The sequence below is a fragment of the Pleurodeles waltl genome, chromosome 4_2 (genome assembly GCF_031143425.1).
Source record: "Pleurodeles waltl isolate 20211129_DDA chromosome 4_2, aPleWal1.hap1.20221129, whole genome shotgun sequence".
Classification (NCBI taxonomy): Eukaryota; Metazoa; Chordata; class Amphibia; order Caudata; family Salamandridae; genus Pleurodeles; species Pleurodeles waltl.
Window position 1 is genome coordinate 919,166,852 of NC_090443.1, and position 24,886 is coordinate 919,191,737.

General features: G+C 43.9%; 1 protein-coding gene across 2 annotated transcripts in view; it reads left to right on the forward strand.

Moving 5' to 3' along the window:
• Positions 1 to 581: 581 nt before the first annotated feature.
• Positions 582 to 24,886, forward strand: part of TRABD2B (TraB domain containing 2B) — a 462,624-nt gene continuing 438,319 nt past the window's right edge. The window contains exons 1-2 of one of the 2 annotated variants that reach the window (XM_069232709.1): positions 582 to 1,258; positions 2,214 to 2,774. In XM_069232709.1, coding sequence (XP_069088810.1) covers positions 1,148 to 1,258; positions 2,214 to 2,774 — 672 coding nt within the window. In that variant the 5' untranslated portion in view covers positions 582 to 1,147. The remainder of the gene's footprint in view (positions 1,259 to 2,213; positions 2,775 to 24,886) is intronic. The other variant, XM_069232708.1, reaches the window with a different exon arrangement.

Below are 24,886 nucleotides of genomic sequence, written 5' to 3' on the forward strand. Positions count from 1 at the left end.
GCAGAAGTTGAGATTCATAGTAAAAGAAGAAAAATAGGAAAATAGAAAGAAGTAGGAGAGAAAGAATAAGAAAGAGAATAGAATGAGAAAAAAAAGAAACAGAAGAAAATGTAGGAAAAAAGTGGGAGAGAAACTGGATAAAATGACAAAAAAATGCAACAGTAGTAAAAGAGATAGACTAATGGAAAGAAGAACAAAAATTAAGCTAGAATAAAATTAAAAAGAATAGTAGGCAAATGCAATTTGCGTACGTTACTTATTAAATACCCAAACTTTCTAAAATCAGATTTCAGTGAGTTTAAATAAAAAGCCCGAGAATGCCGTGAATTTCAAAGGTTAGGCCAGATTCTAGGCATAGAATCTGCCTGTGACAGACAGCATCGCTGGTCCCATTTTAAGCAAGTGAAGCTGAGTATCTTGAACACCAGAGTGAGAGACCTGCTCACTGCTCCCTTTAGTGGCTTTATTCAGTTCGGGTTCAGAGTCATGAGACCAGCGCCCTCTAGAGGACAAAGCCCAGGTCTCGATTACAAAATAAGTTCACGATGGGATGTTTGGAAAGCTGAAAGCTGGATTGGAAGCCCGCGCTGCATATGGCTGAGTCCTGAAAGTTCCTGGCACACGCTGATATGCAGATGAATGCCCACCCCTCCTCGCCCCCGTTCAAAGAGCAATCCCCCCGCCCAATCATCGAGCAGCCCACCTGTAGTGCAGTGTGGAAGTGAAGGGTTAAAAGAGGTTTCTGCAGCGTAACCGGATACCCCTCTAACTTGTTTGCCAGTCTTGGCGCTGCTTGCGCGCTTCAGAAAGGGAGCACACTTTGGACGCACACTCTTGTGTTTGCAAGGACTATTCCCAGTCGTGACAGCACCTTTGTCAGCCTCTTATTGCCACACCACGCCCTCCCCGCGGGCGGCGGGACAGAACCCCCTTCCGCCGGACCTCTCTCGCCCCAGAAGCAGAGGGAACCGTCCCAGGCAGCATGGCAGAGTCCTCCCGGAGCCCTCGGAGGCAGTGTGACCCTGCGCACACGGTGTGACTGTGCTGTCACTGCCCCTCTTCCCCCCTGCCCCGCGCGGGCCGCATGCACTTGCTGGCTGTGGAGGGGACTCCCACGCTTTGAAACAACTTCTCCCCTGAAGACAGGATGCAATCTCTGGCCGGGCTGCAATGGTTCATCTGGAGTCTGCTGCCGCTGACTGTTACCTGCAGGAAGCATCCGGTGGACCCCACGAGGCGCTGTGAGCCCCCAAAATCGGTGAGATGACCCCGCTTATGACTGCCAACTCACTGAGCCCCACCACTACACTTTCTACCTTTCCACGAGTTTGCCTCTCTTCCTGTTGCCTTTGCTGACTCAGGCACCAACTGCAAATATTGACCCTAAATGTTCACGACCCACATCAACAGCACAAAACAAGCTCACTAATGGGATGTTTATGTGACTTCGAGGTTTTCACGTTCTCCTTTGTACTGACACTCTCACGCTCCTGTGTGTTAATGGGGGTTCTCACTCACTGTGCAGCAAGACACGCGTCTGTTTGTGCCAGTCACGTGCAGTTCATTTAAAATTGTTTAGTTTGAAGAGTTTTATGTATTATCGTAGAGCTGGCATTGTGTGCGGAGATATGCCGCGCATTTCTGCTACATATGTACATCAATGGTTGGCAGTTGCTGACAAGATAACGTTTTTTTACAATGTCCTTTAATTTGCAAAACATCTATCTATCTATCTATCTATCTATCTATCTATCTATCTATCTATCTATCTATCTATCTATCTATCCGACAGTATCAGTCTGTCGTTCTCTGGCTGTCTCGCCAAACTCTCTCTCTCACTCTGTCTCTCATCTCTCTACCTAACTACACATACACCTATTTATACAATTGTCCGTCTCTTCATTCATCTGACTACCGATCCACCTGTCTACTGTCCAGCTGTCCGACTTCCAGTCAGACTTTCTTTCTAGTTACCTGCCGTGCTATCTTGGCATACACTCTTCTCAGAGATACAAACTCTAAAACAGGCTTCAACGTTGGAGTAAACTATTTAATCCTTCTCAGAAAATGTGCCTTATGTTGTGCCTCAATTACTTTATCTGGCATAATTGTAAGTGGTTGGAAAGAGGCTATTGCATTTTAATAAAAAATGCACCATGGTGTGCCTTGTCTTGCCTGTTAACTAATTGAATGTCTCTTCTGTTCTAACCCAGCAAGGTGACCTGAATTCGTTTTTGTGGACCATTAAGAGAGAGCCCCCAGCCTACATGTTTGGAACCATCCATGTGCCCTACACAAGGGTGTGGGACTTCATACCTGACAACTCCAAGCGAGCCTTTCGGGAGAGTTCAAGTGTCTACTTCGAGTTGGACCTCACGGACCCTTACACCATCTCGGCTCTGGCAAGCTGTCAGATGCTTCCTCATGGAGAGAACCTCCAGGACGTGCTGCCTCGCGACCTGTACCGAAGGCTGAAGAGGCACCTGGAGTACGTCAAAGTCATGATGCCCTACTGGATGACCCCTGACCAGCGAGGCAAAGGACTCTACGCCGATTACCTATTCAATGCCATAGCTGGCAACTGGGAGAGGAAGCGGCCTGTGTGGGTGATGCTGATGGTCAACTCTCTGACCGAGACGGACATCAGGTCTAGAGGTGTGCCAGTGCTTGACCTGTACCTGGCGCAGGAGGCCGAGAGGATGCGGAAGCGGACTGGAGCGGTGGAACGGGTTGAGGAGCAGTGCCACCCTCTCAATGGACTCAACTTCTCCCAGGTGAGGAACAACCATTTTGCTTCATCTTGGGCCACATGGGCCTTGGTAGATTAAGGGTGTTACCTGGAGTCAATCTTTTCATTTAAATGTCAGAATTAAGCAGAAGCAGGAAGTGTGGATAATGTATGGTTTTCAGGCCCTCACTGAGAACGATTCAGAAGTGAAGAAAAACGCAATAAATGTGGTATTGTGGCGTTAAAGCACGTGGTAATGCCACCACACTGTACAGGAGATATATACCTGGTAGCAGAAGTGCAAAAACGGTGCTAATTTTCACCCGTAAAACCAGACACCAATGCAGAAATACTGTGTCTGCGCGTGGTTCCTCTTAATTCAATCAGCGCAATGATAGGGCCATTACTATGTGCTAACACAATTAGCGAATTGTGCTCCCACAGAGAACCCATCCTTTCTACTCGAAGGCTTCAATGTGTGTATCTTGTTTGGGGTCTTATGTGAAAACGTAATGTGTTTGCTGGTAGGTTTTTTGTTGTTTGCCTGTTTGTTGATCGAGTTTGCTGTGTCAACAAGCCACCAATGAGCCCCCGAGATGTCACTCGCGGTACATTAACACTTGAGAACGTAAAGGTCAATGCCAAAAATAAAATAAAATGATCTAACTTTAGAGAAGAATAACGAACAGCCTGTGAACAATTGCTCTATTTTAAAGTTTAGCAGTTACAAAGATTTACATTTATTGTGCAGAACTGTGTGAGAAAATGTAAGTTCTGACGTGAGAGTTAAACGTTTCCGGCCATGTAAACATGTGCAGATAAATGCTTTATATGGCGAACTCGCTGGAGGAGTGTTTATTCTGCCTTCCGCGGGAGTTGGATCCCACAACCTGTCAGCCAGTAACTTGCCCTGCAAGAGATCTGCCTAATCAGGGCGCTGAGTTGCTCCGTAATCCGAGGGCTCAGATGTCAGAAAGCCGAGCCGGCTGTGCACGTGTTACACGTCTAGCGCCTCCGAGAAACACGGGGCTGTGCGCCGTAAAAACGTCCTCTCGGTATACACATCATGATGTGCCAATGAGGGGCACGTCAAGCAGGCGCTTCAAAACACGAGGGGGGCTGATTGAGGTCCGGGGAGTGTGGAGGGGGGCGGTGTGAGGGCGCGGGGAGGGAAGAAGGAAAGGCGCGAAGAAACCATGGGAAGAAAACAAAACATCAGAGATAAAAGAATGAAAAGCGGAAGAAATGTGCGCGGATTGTTAGAACAAGACTAAGAAGGGAAGCGAGAGAAGCAATTACGGGGTCGTTTATTCTCAGTTATTAAGAACGTGTTGTTTTCCGGAATAGTTTACCTCAAGTGATGAATGCACGTCTTCTTTCTGTGCCTCAGTCTTAGCTGAAAACAATTGCCGCTTTTCAGGATCGTGACTCATGTTTTGAGGTCAGGAGTGCATGACGATCATGGCATGTTATTGAAAGAATCAGTTCTTCGCCGGTGTGAAGTTGCTACAAGATATATTGGTGGCTCAGGTGTCACCATTTATCAGTACTGTGAGACATACACCTTTGTGTAGAGGCGGAGACTCTTCAGGCGTCTTCCGCCTAGGCATGTACCTAAGTTATGACATCCATTCACCAAAATACCAGGCCTACTGGAAATAACTTCCTTTATGCATGGTTACAACACCGGGAGTAATATCACTTGCCAATTTACCCCTAGCGACATTGTAGGAAGTGACATGTTGTGACCTTTGACATCAGTGACCGCAGGATGTAGTACATTATTTTAAGTCATCAAGACAATCACGGCATGTGATATCACAGCATTAAAAGAAACAGGAAAAAATGCAAGATCCCAAAATTAAACAGCGCAGCAAATAAGATCTGAATCGTAATTATTGCACATTTCTTAACTAAGGTCCTGCCATGATATGCCAAAGGTGCAGCCACTGCGTGCTAGGATGAATCTTTGGTGCGAGCGTGGCACAGCCATAGGTAGGTGCACGTACAACCACGCTCGGCCATGCACAGCGGCAATATGTGCCACATTACAGACTGGCATACATGAAGATGCCCAGGGCAGCCCTCATTTGCCAAGACACAGAGGCAGAGACCTATACTCCCAAGCATAGTAATCAAAGGCCAGACACAATTTAAGATACCTCGACATAACAGGAACCCTGTGATGCCAGGCACCGAATCAAGTGCCCAGCAACACAATCAATCAAGCATCAGTTCCAAGACTTTTGTTACATCATATAGGTAAAACGAGATCTGTATTAATAAATACTGACAGCGAGATGAGATCTGCCTTTCCAGTCCACCCTTCATCTGTCTGCTACTCTGTTGTCATTTTTTCATCTTTGCACTTGCATCCCGGTTACTTTGCTACCTTGTTTATGCAAAGTCTTATTGAATTCAGTTGTTTTTGTCCCCATTACTGCTCTTAATGATCATTGATGGGTGATGTAGGTGGCCTTGGTAAGCCAACTTTCTTATGATACTTACACAATGGTGTGGCACAGGCTTAACTTGCATTTATGCTTAAAAGCTGCTATCACGGTTTTGCTGTCACTAAAGTTATTAAGGCATATTATTGTTACACTATTTAGTGGTGCTCAATTTGTCAACGTTGGAAGGAGGGAAGGGATTCAAACCCGTGACTGCTGTCAGCAGTAATTGCTTAACTCGAGCTATTTCACCATAAACTCGTAATGTATCTAGAGCTTGTGCAGATGTGCACACATTCAACCAGCCACTCTGCACTCTATGGTGAAGACAGACTTGCTTTCAGTGCGTTTGACTCATTATAATGACAAAAATACAAGCGATGTACTTATAAATCATATACTGCAAAGGTACTATAAATTAAATAAGCTGGTTTTATGACTCAAGTTAAACGTATTACGGTTTATATCACACATAGTTTCTAATTCAAATCACAGCATATTTAAATATATCATTCAGTTCCAAAAATACACACTTTGGGAACCTCTTCGTAAAGCAAACTGCCCTAAAAGTTACAAATTTATTGCACATATTAAATTACATGTCTGATCTAATTGATGTTAGAAGATGTTGTATATGCTTTGAATCGTAACACTGTATATTCCTTGTATTTAGCTCTCGTTATGCTAGTTTTGTATCTTATTCGTTCTGTTACTAAAAGCTGCTAATATTATCTAGCTAAGCATACTTTAGTTTTCGCTATAGGTGGTTTCAAACCACCGTACCCAGGTTCTACACATGCCTCTCTAGTCGGGATATAGTGCCTTGCCAGAGAGTGAGTGATTAAATCATGACATATAACTGCTATACCAGGCTAAAAGAGTGTTGGGCTGATTCTCTTTAATGTATCCAGAGACCTCATGTTCAGGTCCTTTGATATTGGTAAACCAGAGAACCTTAGAACATGAAGGGACAAGGGCGGTACAAGTCAGTAGAAAGACAAAGGAGATGTCTGAAAATGTTAGCTGGTGAAGTAAGCATGATTCTTAAAGACCTGTTTGCTTTCCGTTAATGGTTGCGCCTTAGCCAGGGGTCAGTGCCAGAGGAAAAACAAAGTGCAGGCCAGAGGTAGAAACTCTAAATCTGCTGAGCAAGGACTGTCTGTCATTCTATCTTCTTATGGTATTAACAAGAGGCAGTTTTCCCAGACTTTTTCTCATTTTTCCAGCTCCACATTTCCAACAGTTTTCGGATTACTGCTCCCACTTCTAGTCTCGACTGATACAGTTCCTGGCAGTAGTGGGATTTTTACAATAAATCTTTAAGAGACCTGTCCATTGTGCTATAGTTTAATTTACCTGCCCCAGTTTTAAGATGGAATAAATAATCTTCAAAAACAGTAAAGTCTTCACTTTCTCGACAATGGAGAAAGTCACGTGGACAGGGCCGGATCTGCAATCCCATTCACACTGGCCAGTCCACCATCATTTTTGAAGGTACGTACTCTCTGAAAAGTCCACCATATGAGACACGGTGGGTCTCCCCAGAATATCCATCAATTGTTCATGATTTGCTTGGACGAAGGTTTTAGCTTCTCACCATCACCTTTAACGTAAATATTTGCCATTATCCAAAATTTAGTGGTAGACCTCTAAGGTTGCTATGCCTCTCATGCATGGCAAATGGCTGCCACAGAGTGTTTCCCCCTGGCGCCCACCTCATACTCCTTACGTTTTGAGTAAGGCAGCCTTTGGTCAATAACACTCACCACAGTGGCGGCCATCTTTAAGTATGACAAACCTTCCTCAAATGTGTGGTGATGGTGTAGTGAACGTATGCAATGTCCTCAATACATTTATGGTGAGAGTTTGGATGTTAAATGTTTGAAAATATAACATACATACAAATATGCATTGGATGTCACGTTGTAAAGACAGACCCAGACTTACCACAATCATAAAAATGCTTGATATTCTAAAGGGAGTCTCTAATTCGATCAAATTTAAGACCTCAAAGTCACTGGGTAAGAGTTGAGGACTGGGCTGTACTTGTAAATTCAAACAGAACTCTCAGTTTTCAGGCTTGTATGGCCAGGACTGGATTTTACACCATGCGGTCTGTCAAGTATTTTACCTTTATTTCCAGACTATCATAATGAAGGTTATCATTTAATGTTTATTTATTCATTTTATATAATTTATTGATATACACTGACAGGAAGAGGGTATACAGAGGGATAGGAAAGAAACAAATGATACTGTTTTATATAGTGCTCATTTCTCCCATTTTGCTTTTTATAACCAATGTAACCAATGTAAATGTCAGGCGTTACATTTACCTAATTATTCATACCCAGAAGGGGTAACATAGGTTCGATCTTGTGACCTGCAAGATAGACATCGATGTCATTAGAGAGTGTGTAATGTTCTGACCCCCACTGCTGATTTAATGAACACTGTATTGTTATAAAGTCAGAAAGGAGAGGGGGCGGGGGAGAGAGGAGAGAAAAAGAGAAAGAGAGATCGAGAGAATGAAAATGGTCACAGAGGAATAAGAGAGGCTGAAGCATAGATTCAGAAATACAATAGACCCCAATAGCGCTATGAGAGATGGAGGGGTGAATGGATGTGTGCAAAAAGGCAAGGAGACGGACAGATGAGATGACAAAACTGAATGTAGCAAGAGTTTGATGAATTTGAAGAGTGAGCCGCATGGAGACAATGGAATAGAATGAAACACAAACCTGAGAAAACCAAAGAGAACTTACACATAGGGCCTGAATCTGTCTTTTGGAGACAGTACTCTGTTGCAACAGTGACAGAGTACCCGCTCCACCAAACTGAAGGTCTGCCCACCTTATATACATTCAGATGGACCTTCTGTATGCCGACGGCGGAGACTACTTCGTCTCTGCTGCTGACATACCCCGCCGACGGCCTGACAGAGGAAGGAGGTTTTTCCATTTGTCCGCCATCCTTCTTTAGAATGGGAGAACAAATGTCAAGTTTTCACTATCTGAGAACCTGGCAGTGGAAATTGCAAAATGAAGTCCACACCATGGGAGAAAACTCACTTGTCAAGTGGGGAGTAGGGGTCATTGCTTTTTTATTTTCAAAAACAAAATCCTGTTTTGGTTGTTTCTGAAAATAAGAAAATGCTGAAAGTTTGACCTACACCTCTGTCATGTTGAGGGAGTCATCCGTCAAACTTTCTATGCATTTACAGGAACCGGTAGGAGATCGGTTCCTGGAAATTCAAGAGATGCCTGCTGGTGGACATCTCTAAATTTGCATTGCAGAGTACCGTTGCAATGGCGGAAGCAAAGTACTCTGTCATGGAGATGGTGCACACTCCATCCATCAAAGAATAAATCAGGCCCAGATATATGGGAAAAGGAGGTTGCCCAGAATGTTTGAAAAGTTATGCTGTTATAAAAATTATGGACCTAATTTTTCCTCTTCGGAAAATCTAGGCATTTAACTATAATGGCTGCACAGATGGATGTAAAATAAGTGGTGGACTTCATTTCGATTTGATATTCAGAAGATATACATAAATATTGCCCCCGTAAAAATCTGAACATTCATTGTTCCAAAGACATCGTATTCTATGCTAACAATGTAGGTATCCTGTTGCTCTCCACTGTTCCTAGACTGAATTTCTGAATTTTGTCATCAGGTTATAATATGGCCACTTACATCAGTGACTTCAGTGCTTTTTCTTTCTTATTTTCATCATGGCAGAAACTATGGCAACAGCTGCAAAGAATGAAAATTCAGGAGTGCTTAATCCAGTTACAACTTTCTATTAGGGATGACACTTTCTCCCATTTTTAATTTCTGGAAAGTTTATCAGTATTAGAAGAGTATGCGTAGTACAAAGCAACAAATTGCATTCTTTTGTTGAATTTGTTGCTTATTTGTACCCCCACATGATTTGCCACGTTATTTTGTGTCCAGCCGTGTCTGTCAGTATTCTTTTCAGTCAACAAGATTTGCTGGTCGTAGGATTTGGCAGAGTCCACTTCCTCAAAGCAAACATTGCATATATAAATTGACTCATAGTAGGATTTGTTTTGTGTTCATTGTTTCTTGGAAACACCTTTGTCTTTAGTAGGATGTCTGTGTCCATTTCCTCACAGCAGAACGTGGCTGTATACATTGTTTCTGTGTTTATTGTTTCTTGGGAAAATTGACAGTATTTATCATTGGCAACATGATTTTTCAGTGTTGATGTCCCCTTGCAGTACTTGTCTTTCATTTTGCTTGCTTATTATTTGACAGCATCAATTTACATCAATCACCATTTGTCTGTAGTAAATATTACCAAGAGGGATCGTAAATATTACCTCAAGACTTGTCTGTATTGAATTTGGCTTAATAGGAATCGCCATCAGCCAGATTTATCAGTTTTACCTTTTGCCCCCCAATGTTGAGCTATATACACTGACCTACAAAAGATGATGTAACAATTGCTTCAGTGGATTTGGAAGCATCCATTGACTCCCAGCCTGCAAGAATAGCCCAGATCTATCGCCATCCACATAATTTGCTAGTATTCAGTACTATTCCGTACCTTCTGGCTGAATTGAACTATGTTCCTTACCTGTAGGAGTTTTGTTCATTCATTGCCTCTTAGCAGGATTTATCTATGTTCATTGCCGCAGTAAGATTTGGTGAGATTTACTAAGCAGGTTGGTTAGTATACCACGGCACCACCTGAATGGGTAGTATGTATTACCCATAGCATTATTAGCGGTACTTATTTCTTCTTGCAGAATATTTCAGTACTTATGGCTAGTGGGAGGACAAAAGTTGACAGCACAACAACACAGGCACACTTTTAGTAATCTCGACCAGGAACTAATAGAAGCATCCAGGAGGCACACCATACAGTGGGTCTGCGTCTGAACAATAAGGACCTCAATAGGAGGTTGGTTCTCCTCAGCCAGGAAGAAACTGTAGATGAAGAAGCATAGCCGAGCACCAGCAGCAACTTCTATAGATGCAGTAGATGACTGAAAACAGCAAACATCAAGTGCGGCTGTAGGCAGGAGGAAGTGGCTGACACAGCGAGTGGGAAACATAGGGGGTCATTCTGACCCTGGCGGCCGGTGACCGCCAGGGTCACCGACCACGGGAGCACCGCCAACAGGCTGGCCGTGCTCCCGAGGGCATTCTGACCGTGGCGGTTCAGCCGCGGCCAGAAAGGGTAAACCGGCGGTCTCCCGCCGGTTTACCACTGCCCTTGTGAATCCTCCATGGCTGCGGAGCGCGCTCTGCAGCCATGGGGATTCTGACACCCCCTACCGCCATCCTGTTCCTGGCGGAACAGGATGGCGGTAGGGGGTGCCGCGGGGCCCCTGGGGGCCCCTGCAGTGCCCATGCCCATGGCATGGGCACTGCAGGGGCCCCCGTAAGAGGGCCCCGCAAAGTATTTCAGTGTCTGCTAAGCAGACACTGAAATATGCGACGGGTGCAACTGCACCCGTCGCACCCCTGCAACTACGCCGGCTCAATTCTGAGCCGGCGTCCTCGTTGCAGGGGCATTTCCTCTGGGCCGGCGGGCGCTCTTTTGGAGAGCGCCCGCCGGCCCAGAGGAAATGTCTGAATGGCCGCCGCGGTCTTTTGACCGCGGTGCGGTCATTCAGATGCGGTACCTTGGCGGACGGCCTCCGCCGTCCGCCAAGGTCAAAATGACCCCCATAGTGATTTAGCGAATGCAGAAACGATGCAAAGTGGCAAGTTGCATGACAATTGTGTTTATCTACCTTTTGTGGAAGCAGGAACAGCACAGCTGCACATTCAACATCCACATACTGATTTCTAAAACTCACGCTATTTCAAAAATCAGATTTTGTGACTGCTTCCTTCTCAGTACGTGATTGGATCAGATGTCCAGCTGCTGATGAAGTAACTTGAGAAAACAACACAGTAGCATTTATTGGCAATGGTGTGTGGTGCTGTTGTTTTATGGCAAAAGGTTGTGACTTTTTTCTGTGTTTGCCACATTCAGCTGTGGCCTCCAACAGCAGATTTATGCACCCCTCTAGAGACTCCTGCTGTGCTAGGCGCCTGTCTAAAATGGCAATGGTGTAATGGTACGAGAGACCTGTAGCTGAATCTAAGTGGATCCTCTACCCCTTGGAGGACTCCAGGTCATGAATCTTCCAGAATCCATGACATTTTTTATTCGCCCTTGGAGAGTTGCCAAACAAATTAAATTCCTGCCTATTCCGCAATTGCAATGAAATGTAATCCCCTTTATAGTTGTCGCTTTAGGGTGGTGCGACCAGTGCGGCCGCACTGGGCTCTGACCTGGGGGGTGAACGGGCACTGATCTCCAGGTTGGGGGGGGTGATGTGTTTAGCAATAACTTACAATCTAAAAGCACCTGCTGCAGAGTTCCTTGTGTGTCCAGCTTTTAGGCAGCAATAAAAATGTCAATCTAACTCTTGCGATTAATATTCCTACTGGTAAGAGAGATCAGATTTTTGTCTAGGGGCAGTTTTGACTCGCCAAAAAGTAGCCCAGAGAGTTAATATGTCTGCTCCAAAGGACAGATCTGTATTTTATGTTGAGAGCTGAGTGGATTAGTAAAGCCAGGCTTTATCAGCACTTAAAAAATGAAATGTATGTGAGGTAGGGGCTCTGGAGAGATGAGGGGCACTTTTTCCAGGTAATGGGGAGGAATTCCGAGGAGGCAGTCACGCGGGGTGCCAAAAAAGATTGTTGCACCAGGCACCACCAGCGTTAAAGCCAGCTCTGCTTGAAAGGTAACATTTTACATGCATTATGCTTACATTCTTTAACTTGATGGTAAAATAAAAGTACAAGGTTTGCCTTTCCCATTCCTGCATCACCAACCACGTCACCAGCAAGGATTCCAGAATATCCTTTTGTTTGACTTCCTCTTTAACTGAATGAATCCTTTGTCACGCTCTTTGGCAATACCTAGTAATGCCTTTAGTCCATGCGTAGTTTGTAAAAGAATAAGTGCTGGACCCAAAGTTTGATAAGCTGAAGCCAGTGGCGAGCAGTATCTAGGACCTGGGTGCCGAATACCAAGGCTGCATAGTCTTGATTCCACCTCATGCCTCTTTCATCAACCATCAGACACTCCGTGCCCCTTTATTTCGCTCTTGCGGGTTCCTTCTTGCTCTATTTGCCAGTTGTTTTGCCTTTCTATTCCTCTTTCTGTCTCCCTTTTGTGTTTTTCTCTCACTTGCTCTAGATCAGGGTTCTCCAACCTTTTCTTTAATACGAGGTACTTACATTCAATGGAAATCATACCAAGCTACTAATATTTTTAGTGTAGTAATAGTGTCCACAGCAGACAAGATTACATTAGTGGACACTACGTGCAAGATTACCCACAGTGATCATCTAAGTACATCATGGAGGGTTGCCATCATAATGTGAAAAAGGCTGTCAGTGTGGACTGCCGCTACATGGTTATTACATGACAGACATAGCTGCAATACCCCTGGCATCCAAGTAATGATATTAGAAACAAGTAATTAGTATTTTGTATTAATAAAACAAGCAAAAGCTTCTAATTTAGTAGGTTGGAATGCGCTCAGGAGAGCTACTTACCGGTAGCTGGAAAGCTAGCAGTAGCTCGTGAGATACTCGTTGGAGATGCCTGCTCTAGATCAAAGTCTCACAAGGGAAAATAAGTGGCGGACTCCAAAAATGAGTGCCAGTGAGCCCCACCTGAAAGCACCTGCTCATATTAAGCACTGCCTGTATTAAACACACTTAAGCTCAACTTGTATATACAAGAAGCACTTTAGTCCTTAGCATTATGTTTAGCCCATCTACACTAAAGATCCAGAAATGACCCTGAAAGGCATGGCCACCTTGTTTCTGATGCATGCCTGGCTTGTTCCTGCCCATAGATCGGTGTTTGCTCTCTAATGTCATCAATCAGTGTTTATTTACACTCATTTTTATTTTTTATGCTAAGTAGTGCTATTGCAGCCAATAGAGAAATAATGGCACTAAAATACTCCTGTGGGCTGATCCAAAATGTGATTGAAAATGTCTTCAACCAATGGCCGAAGAAGGCCGACTCAATGTCCCTTAAATTAAGCATGATATGCGTTTTGTTTGCGTGCACGGCACAAATGGCAAACATGAAAAACCTCAAAATGAGAATCAAGCTGGTTTGCATGAGTGCAGCCACAACTTGAAAACGCGTTCTGCCACTCTGCAAAGAGAGAAATGTATACTGAAAAGCTTCTCTTCAATTCCCACATTGGAAATTACCTTTTTTTTAAAGTCTAAGAGAACACTATTAGTGAATAGATAGACTGCACAATTTGTCTGAGGTATAAAGAGGCAGAAAAATGCAAGCCACTGTAGTGAAACTATTTGTTGCCCCATTAATCACCATTCAGGCTATCTATCTCACAGACGAACAAAAATTCTACCAATAGCGGAACCTATTTGAACTGAAGGGAGGTGTTGCATCTACATTAGCGCCGTCATACCGTGGAAGCCCGAATAAGGAACCCACAGATGATAATGTAATTAATTCTTTGCCGGCTGGAAAAAGGTGCATACATTTTGTTCTCTGTGAAAAAATAATAAATGTGTGCAACAATATTATGTAAACAAGCATTGGCTTAAGCCACTAGGTATTGCATTTTGTCTAATCCTGGGTGAAATTTAAATGACGCTAGTGTAATTCATATTTTGGGAAGTTCACATTGCGTTTGTTTAGCTAAATTCCCGAAATGATGCTGTTATGCCACATCACGTAAATTTGCTGCCATTCTCGAAATTCTAGCCTAGAAGCATAGGAACAATGCCACTGAGGAGGAAGCAAGCGGCTGTTGTTCAAAGCTCTTGTGTTTTTCCTGCCATTTTTTAGAGCACATTGCAACCTCATGTCATGATATTTAAAAAAAGGGAAGGTTGGAGTAGCTTTGTGAGCTATCTTTAGTAATCGCAGTATTCACAAGATTTATGGGAAGTACCAGTGAGATGTTCCTCAAAATGCACAGCTGGCCAATCTTGGTTTTATACTTAGTTTGTGGGACTTGTAGTTTTTCTTTTGTCTTTACAAGAATGGGCTTAAAGAAACAGAGCCATGACTCTGAAGGTAATGACACCAGGACAGCTGGCAGCTATTCCTATTGCTCTGCTCAGGAGACTGCTGGCACAGACAGAACATTTAGAATACAGGTTTAGAGGCACTTCTAGCATGTATACATTGCAAAAATATTTAGTGCACAGTAAAAAAGCCAAGCATCTAAAGGAGTGCAGGGGGTGTAGATGTGAAAGGGGAAGCAGCACTTACAGCAGAGGGGGAGAAAGTAAGAAAACACATCACTTCTATAGAATACAGAAACCAAAAGAAATAAGTAATTCCCTGATGTCAACCTCGGAAGAATAAAAATCATGCAGTCATTTGGACGCACAGACAGCCAGAACTCGGTTGGACTACAAGAAATAGACACATCTTCACCTGTCGCTCTGGGGCAGAAATCAAGGTGCGTGAATGGTCACCGTACCCAGTATCACGTATGTACAGGGCTCCTGATCAAATTATTCCTTCTGAGAACAATAGATTGCGACATTAATTCCTTCACATGGTGCGACTCCAAACCCAGGACAAAAACCCACAAACTGATGACCCTTAGGCGGCAAGGGGGCCACAGCCTTCTTTGCGTGGAGCATTACTACACTGCTCTGCAGCTATAGCAATAGGACGAATTGCGAGTTCGAGCAGCAGACACCTTCCTATGGGATTCTATCAAATGTCTCCTCCCCTCTGCAAGCCCAAGGCTCCAACTACTTTATAAACACAAACCCCCCACCACCCTGACACAGAATCCAATCATTCACACCATAGTGAAGTGTTGGTTCTGCGTTCATAATCTACAACGTGGCACTGCAAATAGACTGAAAAACCCGATGTTGGGGCTTGTGGTGCAGAGCCAACATCCTGATCCTTGTTCATCTGTTGTTGCACAGAGACATCCGTCCCTTCGAATAGCTCTGAGACAAATTCAAACTACCTTCCCACCAAGAGTGGAGAAATGTCCTACTACCACATTGCTTGCGAGACCACCTCGGGCCACCCATTTGGGATATCTGTAACTCCCCCGTAGAATGCTACCTGGCACATTGAGGGTCACCCCAGGGCGTGATGTTAGGGTTACATAACCTGTTAATATTCCACCTATATGCTAAGCCATATCTCTCAAGACTCTGAGAATCCTGACAAGGAACACTGTAGGTACACTACACTTAATCAGACTGGGTGGCACTTCACACAGACCTGGACAAAGGAGTCCGAGCATCCAGCAATAACCTGTGTCTATTTAAAACATTATAAGACTGGCACTGGGCCCCGCAAAAACTCCATTCAGCAGACCTACTTCATCATTCCAAATTTTGGAAATGTGATCAAATCGACTGTAACATACTTCACATTCTCAGTGACTGCCACAAATCCAGCCATTCTGGAGGGAGGTAGCCTATTCAATTAATGAAACCGTGCATTTACCTCTGCCCTTTCCATGAAAACTGACTATATTACATGAAATGGATGATTCCTCTAGCCTCACCACCCATATGAGGCACCTATTGGCCACAACGCTTACTGTGGCAAAGATCTGCATCCTCTAACATTGGAGATCACCCAAACTCCCAACCCATGACAAATAGATAACAGAAATGTACAAAACAGCATCATAGAAATGGTTCACATATAGAGTGCAGGACAAGTCAGAGACTTGCTTTCAGATTTGGTCGCCTTTCCTGGACTCTGGCCACGCAGCCTGAAGGAGATAAGTCTTGAAGATGTTGCCTACATCTGGAGATTCGATAATGGCACCTGCGGGCCTTCCTCTGCCCCCCTCTCTCTTCTTCACCTCCCTCTTCCTCTGTATCTACGCCTAGCGTCCCCTCTGTCCCCTCTTTCCCTCCCTTTCTGTATCAACTACTCACACTATCTCTGTTCCAGCTGGAGCACCATCACTGGCCCTCCTCCCAGCCTAACCCAATCCTTCTCTCCTACACTATTTAGACCCTTCGGGTCCAAAGTAAAAAGAACAAGCACTTGAAATGGAATGGGTCTCACGTTTGTTCAAGTTAGAGCTATTAGCGTTGTAAACTCCTAACCGGACTTTTCTTGCCACATAAACTGAAAATGAAAAGTAAAACAGTTTCACATAAGTGAGCCGATGGCCGCCATGAGTGCGGAGCAGACACACAAAAAGAAACAGAAGTTTGCTTGCAGTGAAACATATCGGCAAAAGTGCAATTATCCATGTAACCGGCAAAAGTGCAATTATCCATGTAACAAGGTCGATGTCATGCAAAGCGCTCGACTACTGCCCAGCGAGATCACACCGCCTACGAAAAAAATAGAAAAGGTAGTCCAGAAACCATACAGAAAACATGGAGCCTCGTATGTTTTTAGTCGTTGGCCCATGCGCTCGAGGCGGCCTAAACACCTGAAAAGGCATTATGTATGCATGCCCTTCACTAATGGAATCAAGTGAATTTTAAAAGGCAAGCCCACGAACCAACCAAACCTATGAGCGTGAGATGGGTGTGGTTAAAAGCCCACAGAGAGATTACACCAGGGACACATCTCTTTTTGTGCTTGACCCTAAAAATTCCATGAGGTGTCACAGAACGCATCAGGACTCTGGATGAGCCCTCTTTTCCTCCCCTCCTTTTCTCCTCTCCTCCCTTTTCTTTCTATTATTCTTCATTTTCCACCCTCCCCCACTCTTGTTCCCCTCTTTGCTATTGTTACATACCCAACTTATACTAATTATTGCTTTTTTATCTCACACTATTTAAACCTTGCCACCCTGACACAGTGAGCGGATAGCCCTGCCCTTGTTTATGTACCATGGTGTATTCCCCTGACCCTTTAAAACGGAGGTTTGCTTCTCAAATCAATCCTTCTATGCTTCTCTTGTGTATATCTCGCCTCGAGGCTGGAACGGAATTGGAGTTCATTTGTATGTGCTCGAAAATATTTAAAAATAAAGAAGAAAAAAGTCATAAACAATGGAAAATTGGTATCCTGATGAGAGAAATGGATACATGAAGGGGGTGGAATGCCATCGAATGAGAATAAAGTCAATGAGAGGGCAAGAAAGCCAACCAATGAAAAAGAAATGGAGGCCCAAACTCTCTGTAAGTATTTTGTATTGTAGACAAGAGGTTTCAACTACAGACAGCTACTATGGTCGACCTACAAATGAAAGGGGACAATCAGCTGGAAAACATCGTAAAGCAACCTAATTGAATGCATGCTTTTTTATATATTTTCAATTCAGGGGGGATTGCTGCTGAAAATATCTAAATATCTATTTCTATAGCCAAGCACCCACCTCCTTCAAGAGGATAAAACCCCAGAATCCACTGGGCTGGCAAAAGCAACCTCTCCATAATTTGGACAAAAAATGTTTTGAATGCCAAGTGCACATAGAGACATTCATTGTTTTGCGACGTGTCACTTCTGATCGCCTGGCTTGTGTTATATTTCTTGAGGCAGCTTTCACTTCAGATGTACTGTAGAACATTTTGGAAGGTTTCTGCTGTTTGCCCCGCAGCCATGTTTCTTTGTGCCCAATCCCAGCTCCTCAGGACTGCAAACGCAGCAGATTGCGAGCCTTTTGGGTGAAAAACATACACTGCACGCTGTTGTCTGGTAAGCTCGCTTTATATGTAGAAATGGGATATTATAAGGACTCTCCAAAGCAATTTGGAATTCTGAGCACTGGTCTCTTCCAAAGAAAGCAGAGTCCTAGGAAAAGAAGCCTGTGAGGTCTCAGTGTTTCGTTATTGGCGTCCATGGCCCTGCTACAGACCATTACAGTGCTTCATAAATCACACTGACAGCAGGGGGGGTTCGCTATTTAAAACACCTGATTTAAAGCAGAAGTGTTGCCTGGAAAGGTCAATAGAGAAAAAAAGAGCCAATTTTCTGCTCTATTCATTCATCTTTTTGTATTCTATGGGGGGACATGGAGTCCACGCTTTCCAAATCCACATGTGTACCTACTTTGTCGGAAATAAAAGATGGAACCCTTTTTTTCAGCATCGCTTATCTATGAAAGACTTAAGCATAACTCCAAGATCAATACTGCAGAATCTATTATACGTAGTTAAAGAATGATAACATCTAGGTACCTTCAAGAAATGTAAAACACAGTTCAATAACTAGTAATATCACCTAGTGTGAGAAAACTACTTCGCATGACAATGTTTTGACATAACTCGATGTCACCTGTAATTAAAGAATGCATCCTGATCACTGCAGATTATAATAGAATACAATTAAAGTGGAAATTAACTCTCGGGGTGCCAATACCGAACCTACAACACCCATCAGCTAAAATTGCATATTGTGTACCTGCTTGAGCTTTCAGACGTGTGAACACATCTTGCCCCCCTCTCTTTTTCATCGAGGTGCCCCTGTGGCAAAGGTCCTTACTGTAGGGATCAAAGCGTTGCCAAGTGTTGAACATTAGTTGGTTCACCATCCACTGCTCCACCTCACCGTTTATGGGTACCAGTCCTCAAAACTACCTAGAGCAATGAGCTTAATGTACCCACTATCAGCCATTTTCTGGCACAAAGCATTGGGTGTTCCAAAAAAGCGTCTGCGTCACAAGAGACTGTGGGTCAGGATGCTGGTGAGTTGCCAGCAACTTGATGGCTTCCCTATTCATGCAGTGTGCTTGACTCTGCACATCTCACTAATTAATCCTGGACGAGAAGGGCCACATTGCACGGTGCACGAGGTGAGCAGAGTACGGTCTCCTAATTTTTTATGTGGCACCAGCCTCTTGCTCTCCATGGCCTTAACATGAGAGTCTCAAAGTTTGTATGACCCCATTGCATTGACTGCTTCCACTAGAGCTGGGCACTGCCATCTAGTTGAGACACGGTGTTTTGGAAGGGAAGGAAACATCACGTATAAGGGTTGGGTTCCTGACCACCATCTGTAAGAGGAGTGACACAGTACAAAGAGGAGGGACCATGGCAATATTTCAATAAGGTTTTTTGTTCCATACCTTTACCCGATGACCCTAATACACAAAACACAGGAAAACTTCTCAAGCATTGCATGATCTGAACGTGATAGTCCCTATCTGTCAAAACCATCTTTACATCTTTTTACCAGTAGTCAGAAGGTATCCTATTGCTTATTGTAAGATTTTTAATGAATCAAACAATCAATAATTTTAACCACTTATACAGCACTTAGACCAACACTTTTCCTGAGGTGGTTATGTTACTGAAGAGTCTTGCCTAATTGCAGTGAGCACCACCTTTCAGGACAACTTGGTCCTCCCTTCGGTTGGTGTTCATCTAACCATGCACTTCTCTAGATGAATCGTTTCCAGTGCACAGGCAGGAAAGGCCATGCACAAACAATATTATATTTCCTAAGGCCACTTAATGTAATGACTGGAACTATATTAGGACAACTTGAAATTGGACAGCATCACCTCTTTGGCCCTCTTGATTTTCTAGCCTGGCTTCCGATCACACCAAGCATTCTCTTTAGCCTGTTGTGTTCCACATTCATGACACGCTTGGCCTTCCTGTCTTGCTGCCAAAATTACAACAAATCTATCTGTTCTTGTCTTTTTGTGATCTGTCAGTGCACTCTAGATCAAATCCTCAGGCCTTGCTTGCTCTCCAAGGTAAGTCACTGATTAGATGTATGAGTTTTTGTGATTCGGGATTCTACTACTCAAGACGTTCAATAAACAACTGGATCTGGCATTCTAGAACCACATGGATTGATCCTGTATTAACGACGTAAATCCTCAATTAAAACTGGCTGATCTCATGGTGGTGTGCCATTGCATTACTTGTAATTAGTATGGTTGCAGGGCCTTTGGGTCAGGTACCATTTGAGTTCTGGATGACAGTAGTTAGTTTATGAGGAAGACCAAAACAACTTCTCAAACTTTGAGAGTATAGAGAAAAGTCATCAGAAATTGCACGCAGTTGTGAAAATCAAAATCAGTGTCAGGGAGGAGTGTGATTTAGATTATGCTATATTGTGTCTAAAGTTACAAGTGGTGCAAGAAAAGAGGCCTGTGTGCCATATCAAGGTGAGGCAAAATGCTGACCTGGTGATTAAGGTGCTGCCTTTGGATAATGATGATCTGGGTTCTAATCCTTTATTTGACATTTTATCAATTGGTGTACCATTCTTTCTATCACCCTGATAGTATGAATAGGTGTAATGTATTGACATTGTTTTCTCTTGTTCATCACCAATCACCTTGTTTAACAGAGTACCATCTTCTGTGTAGTACATTTGTGGTAGAAATTAGGTGTTTACAAGTAAATATATTAACAAATAATTAAAATTGTGCCAGAGGCCTAGGCTGAAACTAGAGTTTATTATCCAGAACGAGGTTGCACAGTTGGTTGTTTCTTTAACTTGTTTGTAACAAAAGAACTTCTAGAAGGACTTTGCATTTAAATAATTCCAACAAACTGGGATTAAAAAAATATATATATATGTAGAGAAAACTTAAGACAGAAAAGTAGAGAATTAATAAGCATAGATTTCATTTCCTAAAATCCATAGTGTTAGACCTGACAGCCATAGGGTGGTCTTCCCCCAACATTTTGCCTGCCTCCCTCCTTTTTTCTGATCTCCTTTTTGCTGAATTTAGGACTTTGCACACTTTACCCTGCTGACCAGTGCTAAAGTGCTTGTACCCTCTCCCTTAAATATGGTAACATTGGATCATACCCAATTGGCATACTTGATTTACCTATAGGTCCTTAGTGAAGTGCACTATATGTGTGCAGCGCCTATAAAATAAATGCTACTAGTGGGCCTGCAGCACTGATTGCGCCACTTACATAAGTAGCCCCTTAACCATGTCTCAGGCCTGCCATTGCAAGGCTTGTGTGTGCAGTTTCACTGCCACTTTGACTTGGCATTTAAACTGCTTTCCAAGCCTTAAACCCCCGTTTTATTACCTATGAGTCATCCCTAAGCTAGGCCCTATGTTACACAATAAGGCAGGGTGTTATGTAAGTAAAAGGCAGAACACGTACTTAGAGGTTTTACCTGACCTGGTAGTGAAAAACTCCTAAAGTCATTTTTCACTACCGTGAAGCCTGCTCCTCTCATAGGTCAGCATTAGAAATTCCCTTATATGCTTTTAAGTGGTAATTTCCAGTCTGAGAGGAATAGCCTTGTCATGTTTGGTATGGTTGGAATGGTAGCGATTAAACCTACTTACTGGTGAAGTTGGATCCTACATCACTATTTTACAAATACCACTTTTAGAAAGTAGGCATTTCTCTGCACGTACTGCTCTCTGTGCCTTACAGCCTGTCTCCAATCCATGTCTGATCTATGCTGGTTGACAGCATCTCTTGTGCATTTCACCCAGACAGCCATAAACATGACACACTCAGCTACATCTGTATTCATCTGCATACTGATGGGTATTCCTAGGCAGGAAAGATGGAGGGGTGCTCACACTTCAAAGTCCAGTGGTCTGTCCTCACACAAAGAACTGATAAGCCCCCACAGAGCTCCTGGTAGACAGGGATAGGTTGAAAGGGCAACCTGTGCAATTCAAAACAACTCTTTGAATTTCCCCTCATTTTAAAGGCATTTTGAGTATATATACTGGGTCTGTGGCCTCACCAAATCAGCCATTTCTGGACCAACAACTGGACTCTGTCAGAGGGACTGCCTAGCTGCCCAAAGGACTCATCTGGAGTGCTGTGCTAGAAGGACTTCTGGCCTGCTTGTTGCCCTGCTGCCTGATGGTTCTGACTGTGCTGGCAGGACTCTGCCTTCCCCCACAATTGCTCTTCAAGGGCTTGGACTGTGCTTCTCTCCAGTTCTGAAGTCTCAGGGCCATAAAAGACTTCACCAAATAGAAGAAAATCTAGTGCAATGGAAAATCGATGCAACAACTGCAAAATTCAATACAACGTCTGCCAGATTGATGCAGTGCTTACCTTTCAGCTGAAGAATTGCCAGATCGCCTGCTGGATAGACACAACACCTGTTGCTTCTTCACAACGCATTCTGGATTTTCCGCGCACGGTCCCTGGGTGTCTAAATATCCCTGCATCACAGGGAAGAACTAAGATTGTACACCCGGAAACCGACACATCACCTTGCTGCATGGTAAAAAACAACGCATCACCTTCGCCACGCTGGAAAACTGATGCACTGCTTTACTTTCCAACGTGTCTCCTCCTCTGCCGCCCTCTGCATCATTATTCTTGCCATATCTCTGTTACTGTTTGCTAAAAGGATACAACCACTGATTCTTAAGGATTGAGACTCATCTAAACCTTTAAAAAGAGATATCTTGACTTGTGCATATGGGATTCTTGTCATTTTGGTCTTATTTTATTTAGATAAATATTATCTATCTGGTGTGGAGTACTTTCTGTGGTGTTTTAACTGTGTTACTGGATGAGTTATTGCTCAAATGCTTTGCACATTGCTTTCTAAGATAAGCCTGCCTGCCATTTCCAAGCTACTCGAAGGTGAGCACAGGATAATTTAGGTTGTGTTGTGACTTACCCTGACTAGGATTGTTGTCCCTTCTTAGACAGGATGCATACTTCTGCCAACTAGAGGTCCAATTTCTGACACATATGTTTGCCAAATTTCCTCACTCTGATTTTTTTGCAATAGCAGCTATGGGAAGTATAGACAAGATACTGGGAAGTACTTTTGAGACTGACCACACAACGTATTGGTTGGTAATCTTGGTTTTATATTGCCAACACCATTTGCATTCTGGCACTTCTAGTTACATTTTTATCTTTATAGTTCTGGGATTAAGCATACCAACAGTCAAAGAACTATAGAGCTCAAAAAGCCATGAATGAAGGTGTTGCGCTTGACACATGGCCTGTTGGCAGCAATCCATAAAGCTCTGCTCAGGAGCCTGCTGGCACCAACAGTAGACATGGAATGCAGGATTAGGGGCAAATATGAAATGTGTACATCGTAAAGATATTTAGTGCACAGTAAAAAAGCCAAACTTCTCAAACTGATTAAAGTAATGTACTGAAGGGAGCATTCCGTAGCATTTAATTATGAATGTGTGTTGCTGTTTGGGTTTAGGCCAACACATACCTTTTGACCACAAATCTCATTCTCTGTGATATCAGTGAAAGCAATCAAAGGCATTTAAATGTTGTACAATGTTTATTTGACAATCTTCATTTTATGATTGATTTTATGTCATATATATTATTACGAATCTATAAAAAAAAAGTATTCTAAATGAATGGGAAATTGAATGAAGAGTTTTAGCAAATAAAACCTCCACATAATACAGAGATTACAGTGCTGTTCAGTTCTTTAGAGATAAATAACTGGTTTGTTGTCATTTTCTCTTTTTAAATGTAGTGCAAAATGACCATCACAGCAATCAAAAACCAGAATTTTCAGTTTTTTGTCTACATATTGTCTGAGTTAAAAGACCCGTACATCTGATATTTTGAAATCGTTTAATCATTGGGCGATCACTAATTTGGGGTATAAATATTTAGGCCCTCATTATGAGTGCGGGGGTCAAAGTGGCAGTCTGACCTCCACATTACAACAGTGGTCTTAATCGGCCAGGGCAGCATTGCAAGCTGCGCTGCCCTGGGGATTACGAGTCACCTCTCCACCAGCTTTTGCATGGTGGTGCATTTGGCATGGGCAGTGCAGGGGCCCCCATGAACAGCCCCATCGCGCTTTTCACTGCCTGATTTACAGGCAGTGGAAAGCACGATGGGTGCTGTGGCACCTGACGGAACGCAACATTGCCGCTGACTCAATTACGAGCTGGAGTCAATGTTGTGGTGAGTTTCCCACTGGGCCAGTGGGTGGAAATGCTGTTTCCGCCTGCTGGTCCAGCGGGAAACTCATTATAGGATCAGCGGGCAGTAGACCAAAGTGGCGGTCTCCAGACCCAAAGAGAGGCCACACGGCAAACTCATAATGAGGCCCTTATGGGGTCATTACAACCCTGGCGGTCTAAGACCGCCAGGGTTGTTTTGCCGGATTTCACCACCAGCAGGCTGGCGGTGAAATCCCTGGTATTACGACCGCAGTGGAAGCGCCGCGGTCGCACTGCCGGGACCGGCGGTTTCCCGCCACTTTTGTCCCGGCGGGAGTAATCCTCCAGGACAGCGCTGCTTGCAGCGCTGCCTAGGGGATTACGAGTCCCCCTCCCGCCAGCCTTTTCATGGCGGTTTGCACCGCCATGAAGAGGCTGGCGGAAAGGGGAGTCGCGGGGCCCCTGGGGGCCCCTGCCATGCAGACAGTGAAAAGCGCGACGGGTGCAACTGCACCCATCACACGGCCGCAACACCATTTAGAGCTGGCTCCTGTGTTGCGGCCGAGATCCCCAGAAACCAGGTTTCCGCCTGCCGGCCCAGCGGGTATCTCCTGATGGCCGCAGCGGGAGTGCGCCCACATTGGCAGCCGCCCGGCGGTCAGACCTTGGCAGGTCGTAATGACCCCCTTAGTCTTGTATCACATAAACTGTCACAGGACATTTTATTTCCTCATTCTTCCATAAAGTCGTCACATACGTGTTCCTCCTCATGTGAAAAAAAAATGTGATGTGACACTTTGCAAAAGCTGTTCGCTAGCCTCCAAGCTGCATGGTGTTTACTGTTACTCCAGTCTTTCTATATGTTGCCTACTTATCTTCATTGTATT